At 40.5% G+C, this 16,748-nt stretch overlaps 1 protein-coding gene across 2 annotated transcripts in view; it reads left to right on the top strand.

The window, feature by feature from the left end:
- The window catches only part of LOC146304818 (E3 ubiquitin-protein ligase Midline-1-like), a 71,431-nt gene extending 57,199 nt beyond the window's left edge, over positions 1–14,232 (top strand). For both annotated transcript variants that reach the window (XM_084713535.1, XM_084713534.1), the window contains exons 4-10: positions 2,272–2,379; positions 4,182–4,330; positions 5,216–5,343; positions 6,576–6,719; positions 10,773–10,934; positions 11,173–11,380; positions 11,947–14,232. In XM_084713535.1, the coding sequence (XP_084569661.1) occupies positions 2,272–2,379; positions 4,182–4,330; positions 5,216–5,343; positions 6,576–6,719; positions 10,773–10,934; positions 11,173–11,380; positions 11,947–12,295 (1,248 nt within the window). In that variant the 3' untranslated portion in view covers positions 12,296–14,232. The remainder of the gene's footprint in view (positions 1–2,271; positions 2,380–4,181; positions 4,331–5,215; positions 5,344–6,575; positions 6,720–10,772; positions 10,935–11,172; positions 11,381–11,946) is intronic.
- Positions 14,233–16,748: the final 2,516 nt, after the last annotated feature.

The following is a 16,748-nucleotide window of genomic DNA, read 5'->3' as shown; positions in this document are numbered from 1 at the left end:
TCCAATAGCGGTGCAACTGGAGTGTAAAAGAAAGCCAGTGATCTTCTAAAAAGATTGCCAGCTCACATCCAGTTTTGTCTGAGTCACTGTGTCTGTGCTCTGGTTTAACTGTGCCCACAATTTGATGCTTCTGCGCCGCATTATGTTAAATCCCAGCATTCTTTTTCAGTTGGCAACATGTCTGCTAATAGGATCAAGATGCTGTAATTGTTTGAATATGATGCCACACAATATTTGAACTGTTCTCTGGTGCATTATGCATGTTGAAAAACAGAGAACTGAGTTGTCGTGCTTGGATCCAAGTCTAATTTGATAATCACAAATCGCCAAAGAGGGGTAATTTTAGGCAGTTAATTAGTTTGTTTATAAAATGCAATAAAGAAAATGAGTCCAAGCCACTCAAATATACTGCTTTTGCAAGGAAAATTAATACTGTAGCAAAAACCACAGAAGAAGAAACACCTCTGATGGCTTTAGGCTTAAGTGTCACGAGGCATGTAAAGTTTAACTCCCCTGCAGAAATGTGCCATTCCAAAAGTTTGGATACCCTCGAGGGCTGAGTCATTTTAGTTTGTGCATGTGTGTGTGCGTTCCTGTGGTTAATGAATCACTTAATGTCGCTGCCAGGGTGCAATCTGTCATACCGATCATATGCACCAGAGGGCTCTGCCCACAGTCATTAGATGCCCCACATCTTTACATGGAACATGTTGTACCCTGGTCGCAAACTGTTTGTTTGTTTGTGATAGTGCACATGTCAACTGGAACTTATAACAGTTCAGCCATTTGGTCACAGACCGGCTATTTTAGGATACAAAAGTTGAAAATCAGCAGACTTCCAAAACAGATAACTTTAATGCATGTTTTTGTGGTTTATATTCGAAGAAACCTCCACCTCAAATAACCCCTTGTTTTAGATCTGTATGAGTTTGCTAATTGGTGTACAAAATTCCAGGAAGAGATAACACTGATACAAGCCTTTCACTGGCTAAGCAAGTTCAAATCTCCAGCTTCCCCAGAGCTGTCACAGTGATGCCTAAGAAACCAATTAGCAGTGTTGAAAAGACAGATGCGCCGGCGCTGCCACAGCTACTCTGTACAGCAGAGCTAAGGTGTTCAGCTTAGCATGTCTCACATACTGGAGGCACTGAGATGTAATCCAGGTGGCAAATTGTTTCTGTTGGCAGCACGAACCCAGAAAATCACATAAACGCTGTTTTGGAGGCGAGTTGAGGATGTTGAGAAAAGTCCTTTCCAGCCTTGTTTGGTTCAGTGCAGGAAAGCCAAATGACTCCCCATGATGTCATTATTAAAACACCTGTCAACATGTGTGTGTGTGTGTGTAAAACGGAGAGTGCATGTGTGTGTGAAGAACTGTGCAATCTCCCGTTGGCTTGGCAACACTCACAGCAGACTTCCCTTTCATTGCTCCCTGTGCTATCGCTTTGCCGCAGCAAGAAAACACTTTACAAGGTGCTGAAAGGACCGCGAGGAAATGACCACAATGAGAAATTACGCATTATGTTAGGACCTGCAGTCTTATAATTGGACTTGAACAGCTTTTATAGCCTGCTCAGACTGTAAAGGTTCCAACTGCAAAGTGAATCGAATGCCTCAGAGAATAGAGCTGGAAGCCATTTTTCAACTAAAGACCCCTCATGGCAGAACAACCTTGAATGTTATCAACAGCATCAACTGCACTTTTCAAACACCCAGCAGCTAAATTAAATAATTTTTCTTTAGTTCAACATATAGCCTTAAAATGTGAACTTGTACTAATGCATCAAACCTCTTATTTAATATGGGTTTCAAGAGGGAAATGTGTAAAATGCCAACTTCTTCCTAGCTATCATGGGACTGCAAACTTTGTTGTTTGCATCCATATTCACTCTGTCCTTCACTATTCCCTATAAGACAGATGTTGTCTTATGTTTGCACAATATAGTGAATAACTTTCACACTGAAAAAATGGCAGAGGTTAAATATGGTGGACTATATATAGTAGTGTCATGTCTGCTCTCCAAAAGCCACGTGGCTTCCTGCTTATTTTACTTGTCAGTCAGCACTCAAGCCAGCGGAAGGCAAAATGGCCAAATTCTCCTCATCTCCCTCAAGTGTTTGCTTCCACGCAGGAGGGCCGGCTGACGGATGAAAATGACACCCTGTCCGTCCATCTACATGATCTGGAGCCACCTAAACATATACACCTCTTTATCCCCTATCCCATCAATCTCTTTGTTTATCTAATGCTCTCTGTGAATTTGTTCTCAGGTGAATGCGTCCCGTCAGGAGAGCAAGCTCCTGGAGGAGTGCGACGTCCTCATCGAGATTATTCAGCAGAGGAGGCAGATCATTGGCAACAAGATCAAGGAGGGGAAGGTGAGGCGAACGCTCGGAGGGGCGAGGACTTTGATAGCAGTTACCATTTGTTTTCCTTTGCTGCTTTTCATACCCTTTCACTTCACTTTTTCTTTCCACCATCAGGCAATAAAAAGCTTAAATCAGAATCTTTCTAACTTAAATTTCTAACCCATTTTAAAGCTGCCCACGGACCCACTTGTCATTTTGTTCTTCCACTTTTATTGATGCTTAATATTAGCTCAACCATATCTTTGCAGCTTCTAATTTGCATCATTAAAAAACGATATTTTCTTTCATCAGTGAACTATTCTAGCAGAAATAATGATCATCAAGGGGCAAATACTGACTGCTCTGCTCTTATAAAATACAAACACTATTCCTGCAGCGCTTATATAAAAAGTAATGTGCAAATGTGGTACAAGTAAGAATCTGGGTGACAAGGTTTGGATTGCTACAGAATATTGTTTTACCACTATTTAAACGCACACATGCGCTGAAAACACTCCAAGCTACAATACGACCCAATTCTGTGTCAAACGCAGTACTTTGTTCAAGCCACTTGACCCGATCCTTACACACTGAACAGACGGCAAACTGTTCAGACGCCTCACATGCAAAACCTTCAACACACTCTGAACAGACGGTGGAAACAGTCGGACTGGCCAAGAGCGGATCCCTGAGCATATGGGAGGTTGCATTTACTTGTACTCTAAATCCGATTTTTTTTCTTTTCTGCTGTACCTAATGAGACTTGGAACCCGCTAGGGATTTTTTTTTTTTTCGTTTTGTATTGTAGACTTTTAGCTTTTAGGATTGCATCAAAGAAGATACAGAGATGGATACAGAGGTGTTTAATTTTAGGCCAACAGATTGTTACAAATTGCTTTTTGGTGGAGTGCTAGATCATGATCAATAGAATCTCAAAATGATCAACTTTCTTTTGTTAGTCTGCCTTATTTTCTCTTTTTTTTTTTAAACATGGGAATGATTTTGCAAATTTAAGTGGATTTGGGCTGAGATTACAGTGTTTTGGGTCCAAAGTGCTGATGAAATATCCTCCGACCTCAATTCAGCCACTGACCTCAATCTGTCTCTAGAAATCTCATACTGGAGGGAGAGGGAATGAAACTGAGGAGGAAAACCGGGGGAGATAAAAATCCCAGATTTGCGCCCAGATTTGCGTGCCACGGAATCACTGACACGCCTGGAAAAATTCACATAAGCAGGGACATGGAAGAAGCTTAACTGGAGTAGTTTGAACATTTTTTTTTTTTTTGGCAAGCCATTCACCTGTTCCTTGGTTACTCTTTTTTTTCATCGTACGATCACACCCATGGTTTGTTCGATTTTGGTCTGCACAGAGAAAAGGTTAACCTTGAAGTGTCTGATTCATTTGTCTTCACAGTTAGAAGAGAACCAGGGCTTCTAAAGAAATCTCAGAGCACAAAAGAGAAGTCGGGAGGTCAAAACGAATCAGCTTCCAGTCTCTGTAACTCAAGCAGGATTAATGCATTCACGCCTTTTGCTATAATATACCATCTATGAACTAAGCAAACATGAAGAGGAAATAGATGACTAAGTGTATCAGTCATCTCTGGATTTGACCTTTTCATGCATGAGTGACTTTGAGATGTCGGCATCCACCCCCTCGTATGAATAAAACCCCACATTTTGGGGCAGCCGGCTCTGATTATGTTCTCACCCCTGATGATCCGCAGCATCTTCACCTAGATGAGGACATTGTTGCACATCCCCAGTTTGGTTATCTGATCCAGCCTTTACGACAGCGTTCTCAGACTTCTCTTTGCCATCCTCTCCAGGCACAAAGGCTTCGGAAACTCGCGCAGCAGATCTCCAACTGCAAGCAGTGCATCGAGAGGTCCTCGGCCCTCATCACACAGGCCGATCAGACGCTGAAAGAGACGGATCATGCTCGCTTCCTGCAGACTGCCAAGAGCATCAACGAGAGGTCAGACAGCCCACACACACTGGCCACACATGTTGGAATTATCCACCTTCGCAAGCTAAGCTCTGGCTTCAGGGAAAGGGCAAAGAGTGCACACATAGATGTTGAGAGACAATTTGAGAACTTTGTGTACTTGACTTCCCCAACAGCAAAGGCAAGTAGAGGGGGAATTAATCTTTTATTTAGCCTAATCTTATTCCTCTCCCTGTCTAAGCTTTCTGACTAATTGATTTGGCAATTGAGAACGAAGCCCAGTGTCCAATATGGGCATCCTCAGGAGAAACAAAAGCTGAGTGATATAAAAAGAAATCATTATCCTTTAGTCCTTCAAACACAAGTAATGTTTCAATCAGAATCTAATCCGCACAGCCTCAATAATTAGGGGGCTTATTTTATTCAGATTCTGTACTTTTAATTGTTGAGCAGTTTATTAATACTGTATGTCTCTGTTATTCCGTTGGCTAAAATTATGCTAAAAATTTCACGTTTCTCTGACAGTAGCTTATAAATACTCAGAACGAGGTCTTGGTTGCCACGGGGAACTTCCACATTCTGTGGGTTTTGAAGGCGCCTGACAAAATATAGCAAAAACAAGCCCAAAGTCAAGTCCCAAGTCCTCAACTTTGAGTTTTCGAGTCTTAAACAAGTGATAATGTAACAGTGAATTTCTCAACTTTGAGTTACTCAACTTTAGCCTGCTCAGTACGTTAATATGAGCCTTGACTTAACAGTCTTTGTCAAATGAGGCTGGAAGTTGTTGCATCTCCGCCTGCAATTTTCAACCAGCACATTTCTAATTTCTGCCTTGTCCCATGTTTAAAGATAAGAATACCACCTTGCATAAATAAAGTATGAAAACCTGTTCAAGTTTGATTGGTCTTGGTCCAGGGTTTCCATGGCAACCGCATCAACCCAAGTGCTGATCCCTGAGATACACCTAACGGACACCTTCGACACTTTTGCCCTGGACTTCGGCAGAGAGAAGAAGCTGCTGGAGAGTCTGGATTACCTTACTGGTAAACCTTCATGTTTTCATCAAAGTATTTTCGATCAGAGGGACATTTATTGATTAAAGTAAAAAAAAGTTGAGCTGTTTCAATTCCCTGTTTAAAACCCAGAGGACTGATTTGCAGTCAAAGTCAGTGGGGACAGCAGCATAATCGCTTGATGTTTATTTTCTCCGAACTTAAAATCACAAACCAATCATCTCCTTTTGTTGGCTCTACAGTCTAGCCCTTTAATTCAGTTCCTCACTGACCATGAAACCAAACATCGCCTCTAATTACGATTCTATTCCAGCTTCAAGTTATGATTTTGTTTTTGTTTTTTTAATTCTTTTGAAGTCCATGCTGTCCTCGAGCACCGCGTTTGAAGGAAAAGGCCCCAGCCTATTAACTCCAAAATTAATTTTCAACATTAATTTCTGATGTCCCATTTGCGAGGACCCATCAAAATGTCACTGCATGAATTATGAGTACGCCGGGGACAAAAACAAGGCATCGTGTGTGGAGGATTCGAAGGTCTGTGAAAATGGCTGGCTCGCATTTATTCTCTGCGATGCATGAGGGCTTCGCTGGAGGGCCTTTTCACTAAGTGAATCAGTCTGAATCACTCCACTCTGTGCAGCCACTCATGACAGAAGGCTTGGGAGAGGGGTAGAGTGACAGACACAGAAAGAGATAGGAAGTGGCTTTACAATCAATTTAAGCAGTGCCTTTGTATCTTTGTTTCCAAGTCCATTCTCTTTCTTCTAAAGGCTCCTTGGTGTGAATACAAAACGGGTTTGTCTTATTTATATCCCCCGAGAACAAAAACAATACAATGTAATAAAGTGCATGTGAATTTAAAAAAAAACTGTACAAAGTCAATTTGGCATCTCTGATTATATGTAACGACCCACATTTGTTAGCACTAAAAGGATCTGGATATTTACTCTTCCTGCTGTGTTAATGTGTTTATCTGAATATTTTATTATTTCTCTTCCGCATTGCTTTTAATGCTCAACCTACCACTCTACTGGAAAGAACATCTCCAATCCTGTGTGTAATGAAGCCTTTACGCTCCTAAATTAAACCAAATGAACATGTAGGAGGTTAATTGGGGGCTACTGCTGGTTCTGACAACTGACAGCCTTTGAGTGCATTAACACTTTGGAATATTACTAATGTAACTATCTTCAACTGGAATGTAGCATCAGAGTGAGGGATCTTGTTGGATGACGTTCCTTGTTTTTTTCCATCCCTTGCAGCTCCAAATGCTCCGTGCATAAGGGAAGAGTTGTGCACGGCTTCTTATGACACCATCGCTGTCCACTGGACGTCTGATGATGAATTCACAGTGGTGTCCTATGAGCTCCAGTACGCCATCTTCACTGGACAGTCTAATATTGCCAGTAAGTATTTGTGGGTGAAAAGTAATGCTCAAGCAAAACTGGTTTAGCCATGCATCTTGAAACACAATGCAATCTGCTCTTAAACCTTTCAAGTCATTGTGAGTTGTGTTTTTAGCAACCTGGTGGGTGTCTAGTGTTGTTCTCAACTGCAGCCATTTTCTTTGTTGGGAAACAACCGAGCCAATCAATGCTTTGTAGGTGAAATTGAAGAATTTCTACTCAAAGTACCCAGAACTTTTAGTCCCAGGAACTTTCCAAGGAACGATAAGGTCTCCACTGCAGCCTACTATAAAACCCACGCAGATCGATGTATGAAACTTTGACAGCTGTCATTTTTGCACAATACAACTATATTAACAATGATGATGCCCTGTACAGCATTGGACAGGCATTATTTGTGCAACACTGCAACAACAATACAAGCGTGCCTTGCAATAAGACCTGGATTTATGGATTTAGTCGATCTGCTGAATGCTTTCTGTTGTAATGTCATGTTGATGTGTTGAAGGACAATGAACAGGCTGAAATAAAATGATGCAAGTAATGCTCAGTGCTGCAAGTCTACCCCAAAGTTCCTGTACTTTTGGAACAAGCTTGGAGAGTAAAATAATGTCCACAAAACTTAATACAGACCCTGAGTTCCTCCAAAAGTTTCTGGTCCCTGGGGCAAGTTCCTCTGGTGGACATTCAGGTTTGTCTTCCTGCGCCACAGCCAGAAAACCAGTGACAGAAAAATTGCCATGAAAATAGCCTCAAGCATGGATAAGATCAACACAGCTCTACAGGTTATTACCAGTCAACGTAAATGAATAAGAATTCTTTAATCTGCCTGTTTCTTCAATCAGTGCAAAACGAGTTAAATGCATCTAGAAAGCACAACTGTAGCTTTTCAGCAGACTGCAGAATAACAACCCCTACCAGACGGAAATTGGTTAACATAACATAACAATGATGTCCAACTAAATCAAGGTTGAGATGCCTCTGATACAGCGAGTATGCACCAAGGTAATATCAACATACAACACAGCAATTGCATAACATCCATACAGGGAGGAAAAAACACCTCTAAATTAAATTCAGGCAGCTGGAGAAGGCCTGGAAACAGTATTTAGACCGTGGGAAATTAATGGATCAAAATTGAACAGCTGAGTTGAGCTGATTAAAGAAGACTGTGACATGTTGTGGACTCGTGACCTCAACATTTACGAACTCTCAGCCATGCCCTGGCCATTATCCAACATCCTGCACGTTGGCATCGGCAAATTCATTTTATATTTACATGCTATTTACAGACCTATTATCTGATCAGTACAATCATGGTGTTCTACTTTGGCCACAAGCTCCCCTAAGGCAGCTGGGAGTTGAAGTGCTTTTTCTAAAAGCCGAGATAGCAGTGGAAGTGGAGCCTCCTGAAGTGAAGCCTCTAGCCTTTATGATGCTATCACCCTCACATCAAATGACTGTAGCTTGTGAGGGATGGAAGGAGGACCAGATCTGACGATAGTGCAGCAGAGAATTCACAGCAGTCAGTTAAACACTGAGACTTCAGTGGATATACACCAAGTTCATGTGTCTATACAGGCAAGACGTTCAGGTCCGAAGGAAGAAGACGTCATATTAGGAGAGATGACAGCTGTAAAACGAGTCAGCGTAGTGACACGGTGTCTCGTAGAACAACAACAGACATTACGGTATAGGCCAACATACACACGCGTACTCCCATACACACAAGGAGACTCCTAAAAATCACAAGCACACTTGAGTGAGCAACAGCTACGAGGAAGAAAATGGGGTCAGGGCATCTGAAGACGAGCTCCCCTGCTCCCTTTCAATCAAACCGCCTTCACTCTGTCTTTCATTTGCTCTTTTCTGAAGTCTTTTTCTCAGATTCAGATAGATTTACCTCACGGCAAAAATCACCTGCCTGCATGTTCGGGGATTCGCATTTGTCCTTACTTTACATTACAGCCATTAAACTAATGTGAGATTTATTTTCCTGTTTCCCTCACATCCCTGTCTCCTCCTGTTCGCTCAAAGATGCTGTGAGCTTTCTCACCTCCCGGTTTTTCACATCCGATAACGTCAGAGGTGTTGCTGTTGGCATCTGAGTCACGTGCCAGATAATTCCCCCCGGGGAGCAATCCAGATGAATCACCGCCTGAGAAGTGGAAGTCTTCTGACGTTAATGTAATAAAAACACAAAAACAACATCCTTAACTTCTGCGCATAATCGTTCAGTACAGCTCTCTGAATTGGAAGTCCTCTGGGAAATTTGTGTTAATATGATAGTGACAGACTACAGGCTATTTCTGCTATGGAACTAAGCTTCATCAAATAAATATGCAATGTGTTTGATTTTAATGAATGTGAGAAATTTAATTTAAGTCTGAAAGTGTACACCAGTAGGAAAAGTAGTTTAGTGATATCAGCAGTAGCACTTTAATGCTTAAGTTTTAACAATTAACATTACCTTTACAGTGTGACACTCATAATGTCCTCATCTATCTTAATTTCACTTTTGGTTAGTTTTATGGTTGATGAGGACAGAAATAAATGCTTATTCAGTGAATTTTAGTATTTTCTTGGGCTAATTAAAGCCATAATTCTAAGGATTTTCATTATATCAGTTAATGTATTTCCATTTTAAACTTTTCAAACTGATAATAAGGCTGTAATTTTTTGTATTTTATTCCCCCTCCAAAAAAAACTTTTCATATAAAAGGCAGATACCGCTCAGGCTTAACAGCAAGGCAAAATGCATTTCTTTAGCTTTTATCGATTTAATAAGCTTGTTTGAAAAAGATACTCTTTTTTTAAATTATTTACAGGTTATTAGAATTAAAGACAAACTCAGTTTTTTGTCAGAGTCAGAAGCTCAGATCAGATCATGGTTATTGCTACTCTGCAAAACTAATTAGCTCAGTTGGGAGTTGTTTTTCCTCCATCATGATTGGATTGAGCCAATGCAAAATGTGCCAAAATATCAAAATGTCAGTTGATATTGTTTAAATTACAGATAGCAAGTAGAGAAAAATTAATAATCTTGTTTTAGCTTGTCTTTTTGTGGCTAAAACTGCACTAGGTGTGCAAGCAAGTCTGTAGTCTGGCTGGAAGAATTTCATATTTATTCAGAGTGGAAAACACGCACACATATACAGGCGCTCTTGCCTCAGGAGGTGATGCCGCAGTACTGAAGTGCCACTGAATACAACACACATCGGAGAGACGCGCAGGCCGAGCAGGGAGAGCAGAGTGCAGCTACGTAGTCAACAAGGTGTGAATGGTTTCCTCTCGTGCCTTTTCACACCCTCTCACCTGTTCCCACGCTGCCGCAGGGCTCGCACACAACCAATCATTTAATAACTATCCTTTCACACGTCTGTACATCACTCCTTCCCAGAAAACTTTTAAGTGAATAGTTTGTCCTTTGGGTGTTGTTTTTTTGTACTTAAAGTGACTGTGGCTGTAACTGAACATGTTTATACATATTTCATATTCTTCTGTATGTGCAATAACTTCATCATCATTCCTAGCTGGTACCTGACTTTTCATAAAAGCATCAGTATTATTTTTTACCTATTTTGGCTACAGGCTTGTTGTGTTTTTTTATTGTTACTTTTGGCACATGTTCAGTTGCATCTCGGTTGCTTAGCAACTATCATCATCTCTGTGAAAGAAACTTCCCAAGTGATCTTGTGCTGCATTGATTTTCCTGCATTAAAACACAAATAGAAATTAGACCAAATTGTCCTAATCAGTAGAATAATCGAGGAACATAAAGTAGGGGAGACAGGGGACGTTTGTAATGACTGAATGAATTAATTTCTTTATTTGGTACCATGAAAATTTAGAGGGTTTAAAATTCAAAGGTCAAAATGGCTGCTTGTGGTACTTAGTATTAACTTTAATTGCTAAAATGCATTTTTAGGAACTTAAACAACTAAAAACGATATATAATTTCTCATGCAATTAACCGACTGCACATTGTTTCATCCCTGATTCTCATTTGTGCCTCATTCCTCTTTTCTCGCCCTCCTTTCCCTCTCTTCCTAGGTTTGTGTAACTCATTGGAGAGCTGGATGATTGTTCCCAACATCAAGCAGAACCACTACACAGTACACGGTCTGCAGAGCGGCACCAAGTATATCTTTGTTGTCAAGGCCATTAACCAAGCGGGAAGCAGGAGCAGTGAACCGGGGACTCTGAAGACCAACAGTAAGCACAAGACGCCTGAAACGAACACTTGAGACAGGATCGACCTTTACTGAAAATTGATGTGTAAACACCCACACAGAAGTAGCTTATTGGATTTTTAATTTTTTTCCCTTTGGCAAATATGAAATTGAATTAACTGAAAATAAATTAGCTGTTCTTTAAAGACTGCTGCCTGTTACATTTCTCAATACATTTAAAAATCGATTTGGTTTCCAATTTCTCTGACTCCTCCAACCAGGCCAGCCATTCAAGCTGGATCCCAAATCTGCCCACAAGAAGCTGAAAGTGTCCCACGATAACCTGACGGTGGAGCGGGATGAGACCACGTCAAAGAAAGGCCACAGCCAGGACCGTTTCACCAGCCAGAGCAGCTACGGTGTGGTGGGAAATGTGTTCATCGACAGCGGCCGTCACTACTGGGAGGCTTTAATCGGAGGGAGCACATGGTGAGCCATAGCAAAAGATCAGTCATAGGAGCTAAAGGGGCAACTGTACCATCAAAAACGTCCAGATGGTTAGGTTGTCCAAAATAATCTCAATTTTATTTTTATTCAGACTGACAAAGTTCTGATATCTTAGGCAGTACAGCGAAGGTTGTACTTAATCTTTACTTTTGTTTTTTAGGCAGATATATCAGTATATCATCAGCAAAACATTGAAAACAAATATTTTGTTTCTTAAAAATTGATCCCAAGGGCAGCATATACAATCAAAAGAGGAGGGGACCCAATATGGAGCCTTGAGGGACTCCACAGATAATTCGGGCCTTAGTCATGGTATGCTCGCTCATATGAACTGAGAAACCCCTGTCAGTTATGACTGGAACCATTCGAGGGCAGTACCTCTGTCACCTGCACACTGTTCTAGACATGATAAAAGGATCTTATGATCCACAGTGTCAAAGACAAGCGGCCAGAGTACAAGAATAGCAGCGCTCCCTGAGTCAACAGTGAACAGACGATCATTTTATAATCATTTCCACGTGATAACAGAATCTTCCACTCCTCCTCAGGTACGCTGTGGGCATAGCCTACAAATCAGCCCCCAAGCACGAGTGGATCGGCAAGAACTCGGCCTCTTGGGTGCTCTGCCGCTGCAACAACTCCTGGGTGGTTCGCCACAACAGCAAAGAGCTGGCCATCGAGCCCTCGCCCCACTTGCGACGCGTCGGCGTTCTGTTGGACTACGACGCCGGCTACCTGACCTTCTACGACGCGGTGGGCTCGCAGCACCTGCACACATTTCACGTCTCCTTCGTCCAGCCTGTGTGTCCTGTGTTCAACGTGTGGAATAAGTGTCTGACGATTCTCACTGGTCTACCCATCCCTGACCATCTAGAGGGACTGGAGCCCCAAGACTGAAAGCTACAGACAGACAAGAATAAATCAGCATAAACTCGTCTTAATCATCTGAACGCTGCACTGGGCAAGACTTGTGAAACCTTTGGATAGAGAACAGAAGAGGGTCCCATTCTTTTTAATTCACACAGATCTGCTCAATTTACCTAAATTATATTCTGGTCATGTGAACTTTTGCACCCAGTAAAATATAATGCTCTTAAACAGCAGCTAGTGAGCACTCTGTCCTAAAAAGCTGGACTCAGCGGTGTGTAGATTGCTACCATTTGTGAAAATTTACCTTTTCCAGCTTAAATATGCAAAGGAAAAAGAAGAGAAGCTTCTCAACAGTGATTTTCAGTTGTTTACTATGACTCCTAAAAGCAAATAACACTAGCTCATGTCATCTTTGACTCTTAAAAGCTTAGTGGAAACCAATTCAAGACGGATGAAAGCAAGCTGGAGTCAATCCAGAGGAGACCAGAACAAATGGACAGAATTGAGCCAGAAATCCCTTCTCTATGAGGCACTTTGGGGCCACGATGGGTGTATTTGTACCATTGCGTCTAGGAAACAAGCCACAAATCAATTTCTAATTTTCACCTTATCTGATATAGCACTTTGAAACCCCCTGAAATTACACACACATACGCTTACGCTGCATACACACAAAGAAAACAAGTGTGAATGCACACACTCACCAGCCCAAGTTTAATCAATCATGGTTGCTGGGAGGAGCAGAATAATAGATGTATATTTTGTAAATTCATTACACACCCCCTTTATCTTTCCCTTGTTCATTAAAAAGGAACCAAAGTAGCCATTGCTGTCTGTTCAGATATCTTTACATAAATTTTACATAAGTTAATAAATGCTGAATTATTTTTAAAAAGTGACAGAGAGGAAATAGCATTATGCTAATATTAAAATGCAGGATTCTCTTAAAGGTAGACCTTGTTATTTGCACATTGTTCATACTTTATTCATAGTTTTTGTAGCCTAAAAACTTTAATTCATTTCGGTGCAATTAACATGCATTCGTATTGGGAAAGTGTTGTGTTCTGTTTGAGTTATTGTGTTAATTTCCTTTTCTGGCAGCCGGACAAGTGCTGCCATTATGATTTTATGTGATACATAATGTGCGAGCTGTGTTACCGTTGTAGCCCCGGGTTATTATTGGAGCTAAGGGGTAAAATGTTCATTTGGGTGTTATTCTTATTTCTCATTTTTTTCTAGAAAACAAGGCTGTTTAGTGAGACCTATTTGTGCTGGTGTGCCAATACTCCAGAACTATTCATTTTCTTTAAAATAAAAGAGTGTCTTCCCATTTTATCTTTGGTAATATTAAATTCTACATGTCATCAAATCTACATGCAGCACATTGTTTGAATTATCCCCTATAAAAACACACCTCCTCCACTTTGAGACAACACAGCCATGCACAGGGAGCTGTCCTCAGACTGGTTGTACATTAATGATGTCACATCACTCTTCGCTTCACTCATTGGCTGAATCTCGATTTGAATTTCCCCTAATGCCTTGCTATTTAAAAGAGACAAAATTACCTTATAACAAACCCCGCCACAGTTTTGCTCTATATGTAATAATGCTAAACAGTGACAAAAACGGCGCTCCTTAGTGTAAATACAAAGATTTGGTTGTATTTCTCAGTGTTGCTTTGTTTCAATACCCGGTACACTTAAAAAGTATGACAACAAGTAACAATTATTCTTTAATTCTGTGTTTCCTCGGCAATTAATTGAACTGTATGTTTTCATTGTATCTGATACAAATATGTAGTGCTTAATTTAATGTTTCCATTTGAACTTTATGACCATGGTGTTATATGTTCTGTCTCTGTGGACATTTTTATGGAGAAACAGGATATGAGTGCTTGCATCACTGTCGTCTGAGATGTCTATGAGAAGGTCAAAAATAAATGTGTTCCTTTTCACATTAAAGTGTACTTTACTTTATCGAGCAGTGGGAGAATGTCAAGAGGCGATCTCATAAAGTGAGGATGGGGTGGGATGCCAGGAGGCTTTTTCAGTGTTTCTTTCTGGGGGACACAGGCCACAAACAAAGATCACATTTTGTGGAAATTCAAGCAGTCCTAAATTCAATAAGTTTCGACCATGGCATTTTGGTCTGTGTAAAGTTACTGGTGCCCTTCAGGCAGGCACCGCAGTGGTTGCTGTAAGCATGAATATGTTTTTCTTTCTCAGTTGCTTGCCCAGTTAAAATTACAAACTCAGGTTAAACTTTATGTCAGTCATCTGACATTTAAAGCTGCTGCTAAGTGACCCACAGATAATTATATCTGGAGTTTTGGAAATGTTGGTCGGGGATTGTGGTGAAATCAACCACTGACAAAAGCAACAGCATGTGTTTTTAGTCATTTTGTTTATTTTTACCTTTTCCAAATTTTAGCTAAAATCCACTATGTTTGTTTTGTTTGAATGGAAAGCTTGGCAGGCGTAGCAACAGTAACTAAGGGGCTTAGCAAAGGGTCAATTACAAAACTGAGGCAACTCATCACTGAAAACTCCCAGTAAAGCATTGATCGATAATATTCCAACAAAAATGTCCCTATTTCATTGACAGGATATGCTCAAAAACACTATAAACAAACCAAACAATAAATACTATTAACTCTATGCACCAAGCTAGCAAATAATTAACTCATGGATCAAGGTCACGTTACTATAGCACTGACAGGAAGTGGAAAGACTTTAAATTTCCATTTCTTTCAGGTCAAACAGAGTCATGATGCTACTATTCCTCATGCTGGCTCACTGAAAGAAGTAGTTCTGCAACACTAAATGTAACAGGACCTCAAATAATATCATTGGTAGCACCTGTGTTTACCTTATCATTTCATATGGCTGCCAGTAATTCTTCCTTCCGAGAGTGTTTTGTCATAATCGGTTTTTAGGGGCCCATGGAGGTGAAATTATCCAGTTATTTTGTGTCTTTTATCAGCTTGGTCACAAAAACACATTCCCCATGTGTTTAAGATTGAATCTGTGGTAGTTAGATTTGATTAGATTTATCCAGCGAAGTGGGGTATAATCATCTTAACTACACAATGCAATGTAATGTCATTATCCTTTGTATAACATTATTCGAAACTTCAACTACTATGGGAACAGATGCTGCACAAGACAACAAAGAACTCAAAGGCATTCTCATTCTGGCAGATGCTCAGAAAGACTAGGTTTAGACCTCAACTCGGTGAGTTCACTCGAGTTTATGAATTTCCTGTGGAAGTGGAAGTTGTTGAGTTTATCATGTGAACTTCCTACAAACATCGGAGGGGGGCCTCTTCCTGACTTTCGAGGAGCGATTGTTCTCAGACGCCAGGCTTTCAGTGGGGGCTTTTCTTTATTGACCAATGGCTAGCGTTAGCTGCAGCTTTGAGTGTGTTGTTCACACGGTTCAGCGGCATGAGTGGGCAAAATGAGTTTACCCAGCGCTCCACTGAGCAAACAATGAAAGGACACAAAGGCAATTTACAGGTCGCCATCCACAAATAATGGAGGTGTGTGCTTGCTTGTCTGTAATTCAACCTGTGATACAGAGGATATGTTGAAGATAGCATGGCTAGAGTTTTCTCTGTTGCTGTCGAAAGCAATAACACCAGTCACTAGTGCTACTTTCCACCACTGCTGCTGTATGAGATACACAATACGCATTTATTGTTAGCATATTCTTATAAATACTTTCCTCCACAAAATGTTTTTTATTTATTAGTTCAATGTAATACAAGTGTTCCCAAACCTTTCCCCTCGAAAACTTACAAAAAACAGAATGAACTGCAATAACATCTACGCTTATAAACTGCTGATAAAACACAACAAACAGTTCGCATTAAAGTTGTGATAAGCAGTTTTCCTTTTCTTGACTTCAGCTGTATTTTGCTCGTATATTTTGAAGTTGGCAACCCATTTCGGGTGCTGACTAAGTTTGGGAAACATTGATCGAATACCACAACATTTTAATAGTGTTAAATTGTTCCTAAGAAAGCAAACTGAGAAACATTAAATACAACACGCAAAGACATTTGGGTATTGGCTGACTATAATTAGTAGACAGTGTCATCACAACCAGTTTCACAGTGTCACACTCATGACACAATTACACTAACAGCAGATTAAAATCATGAGTCACGATGTGAGGCCATCTGTGCTTCTTTAAATGGAGCAAACCAAGCAGAGATGGTGTCATTTCTTGAAACGAGGAAGTCCATAGAGAGCAATTATCTTCTAAAGACTTGCCTCTGAGACTGCTTTCCATATACAGCATAGCATGGCTGTTCTTAAGTGACGTGCACTGTACCAAAAAAAAACTTTTTGTTTAACTTTTTGTTTTGTTAAAAGTTAGTACCTGGACTGCTTTAAAATTTTAGGTTGACTGAATTTGAGAAGACAAGTGGAGGTATTTTGTAATGATTCAAAACAAACTTTTCACACAAAAA

Source organism: Lutjanus erythropterus, chromosome 24 (genome assembly GCF_056507025.1).
Source record: "Lutjanus erythropterus isolate fLutEry1 chromosome 24, fLutEry1.hap2, whole genome shotgun sequence".
Taxonomy (NCBI): domain Eukaryota; kingdom Metazoa; phylum Chordata; class Actinopteri; order Lutjaniformes; family Lutjanidae; genus Lutjanus; species Lutjanus erythropterus.
Note: the sequence above shows the minus strand (reverse complement) of the source record. Positions and strands in the feature narration are given on the sequence as shown.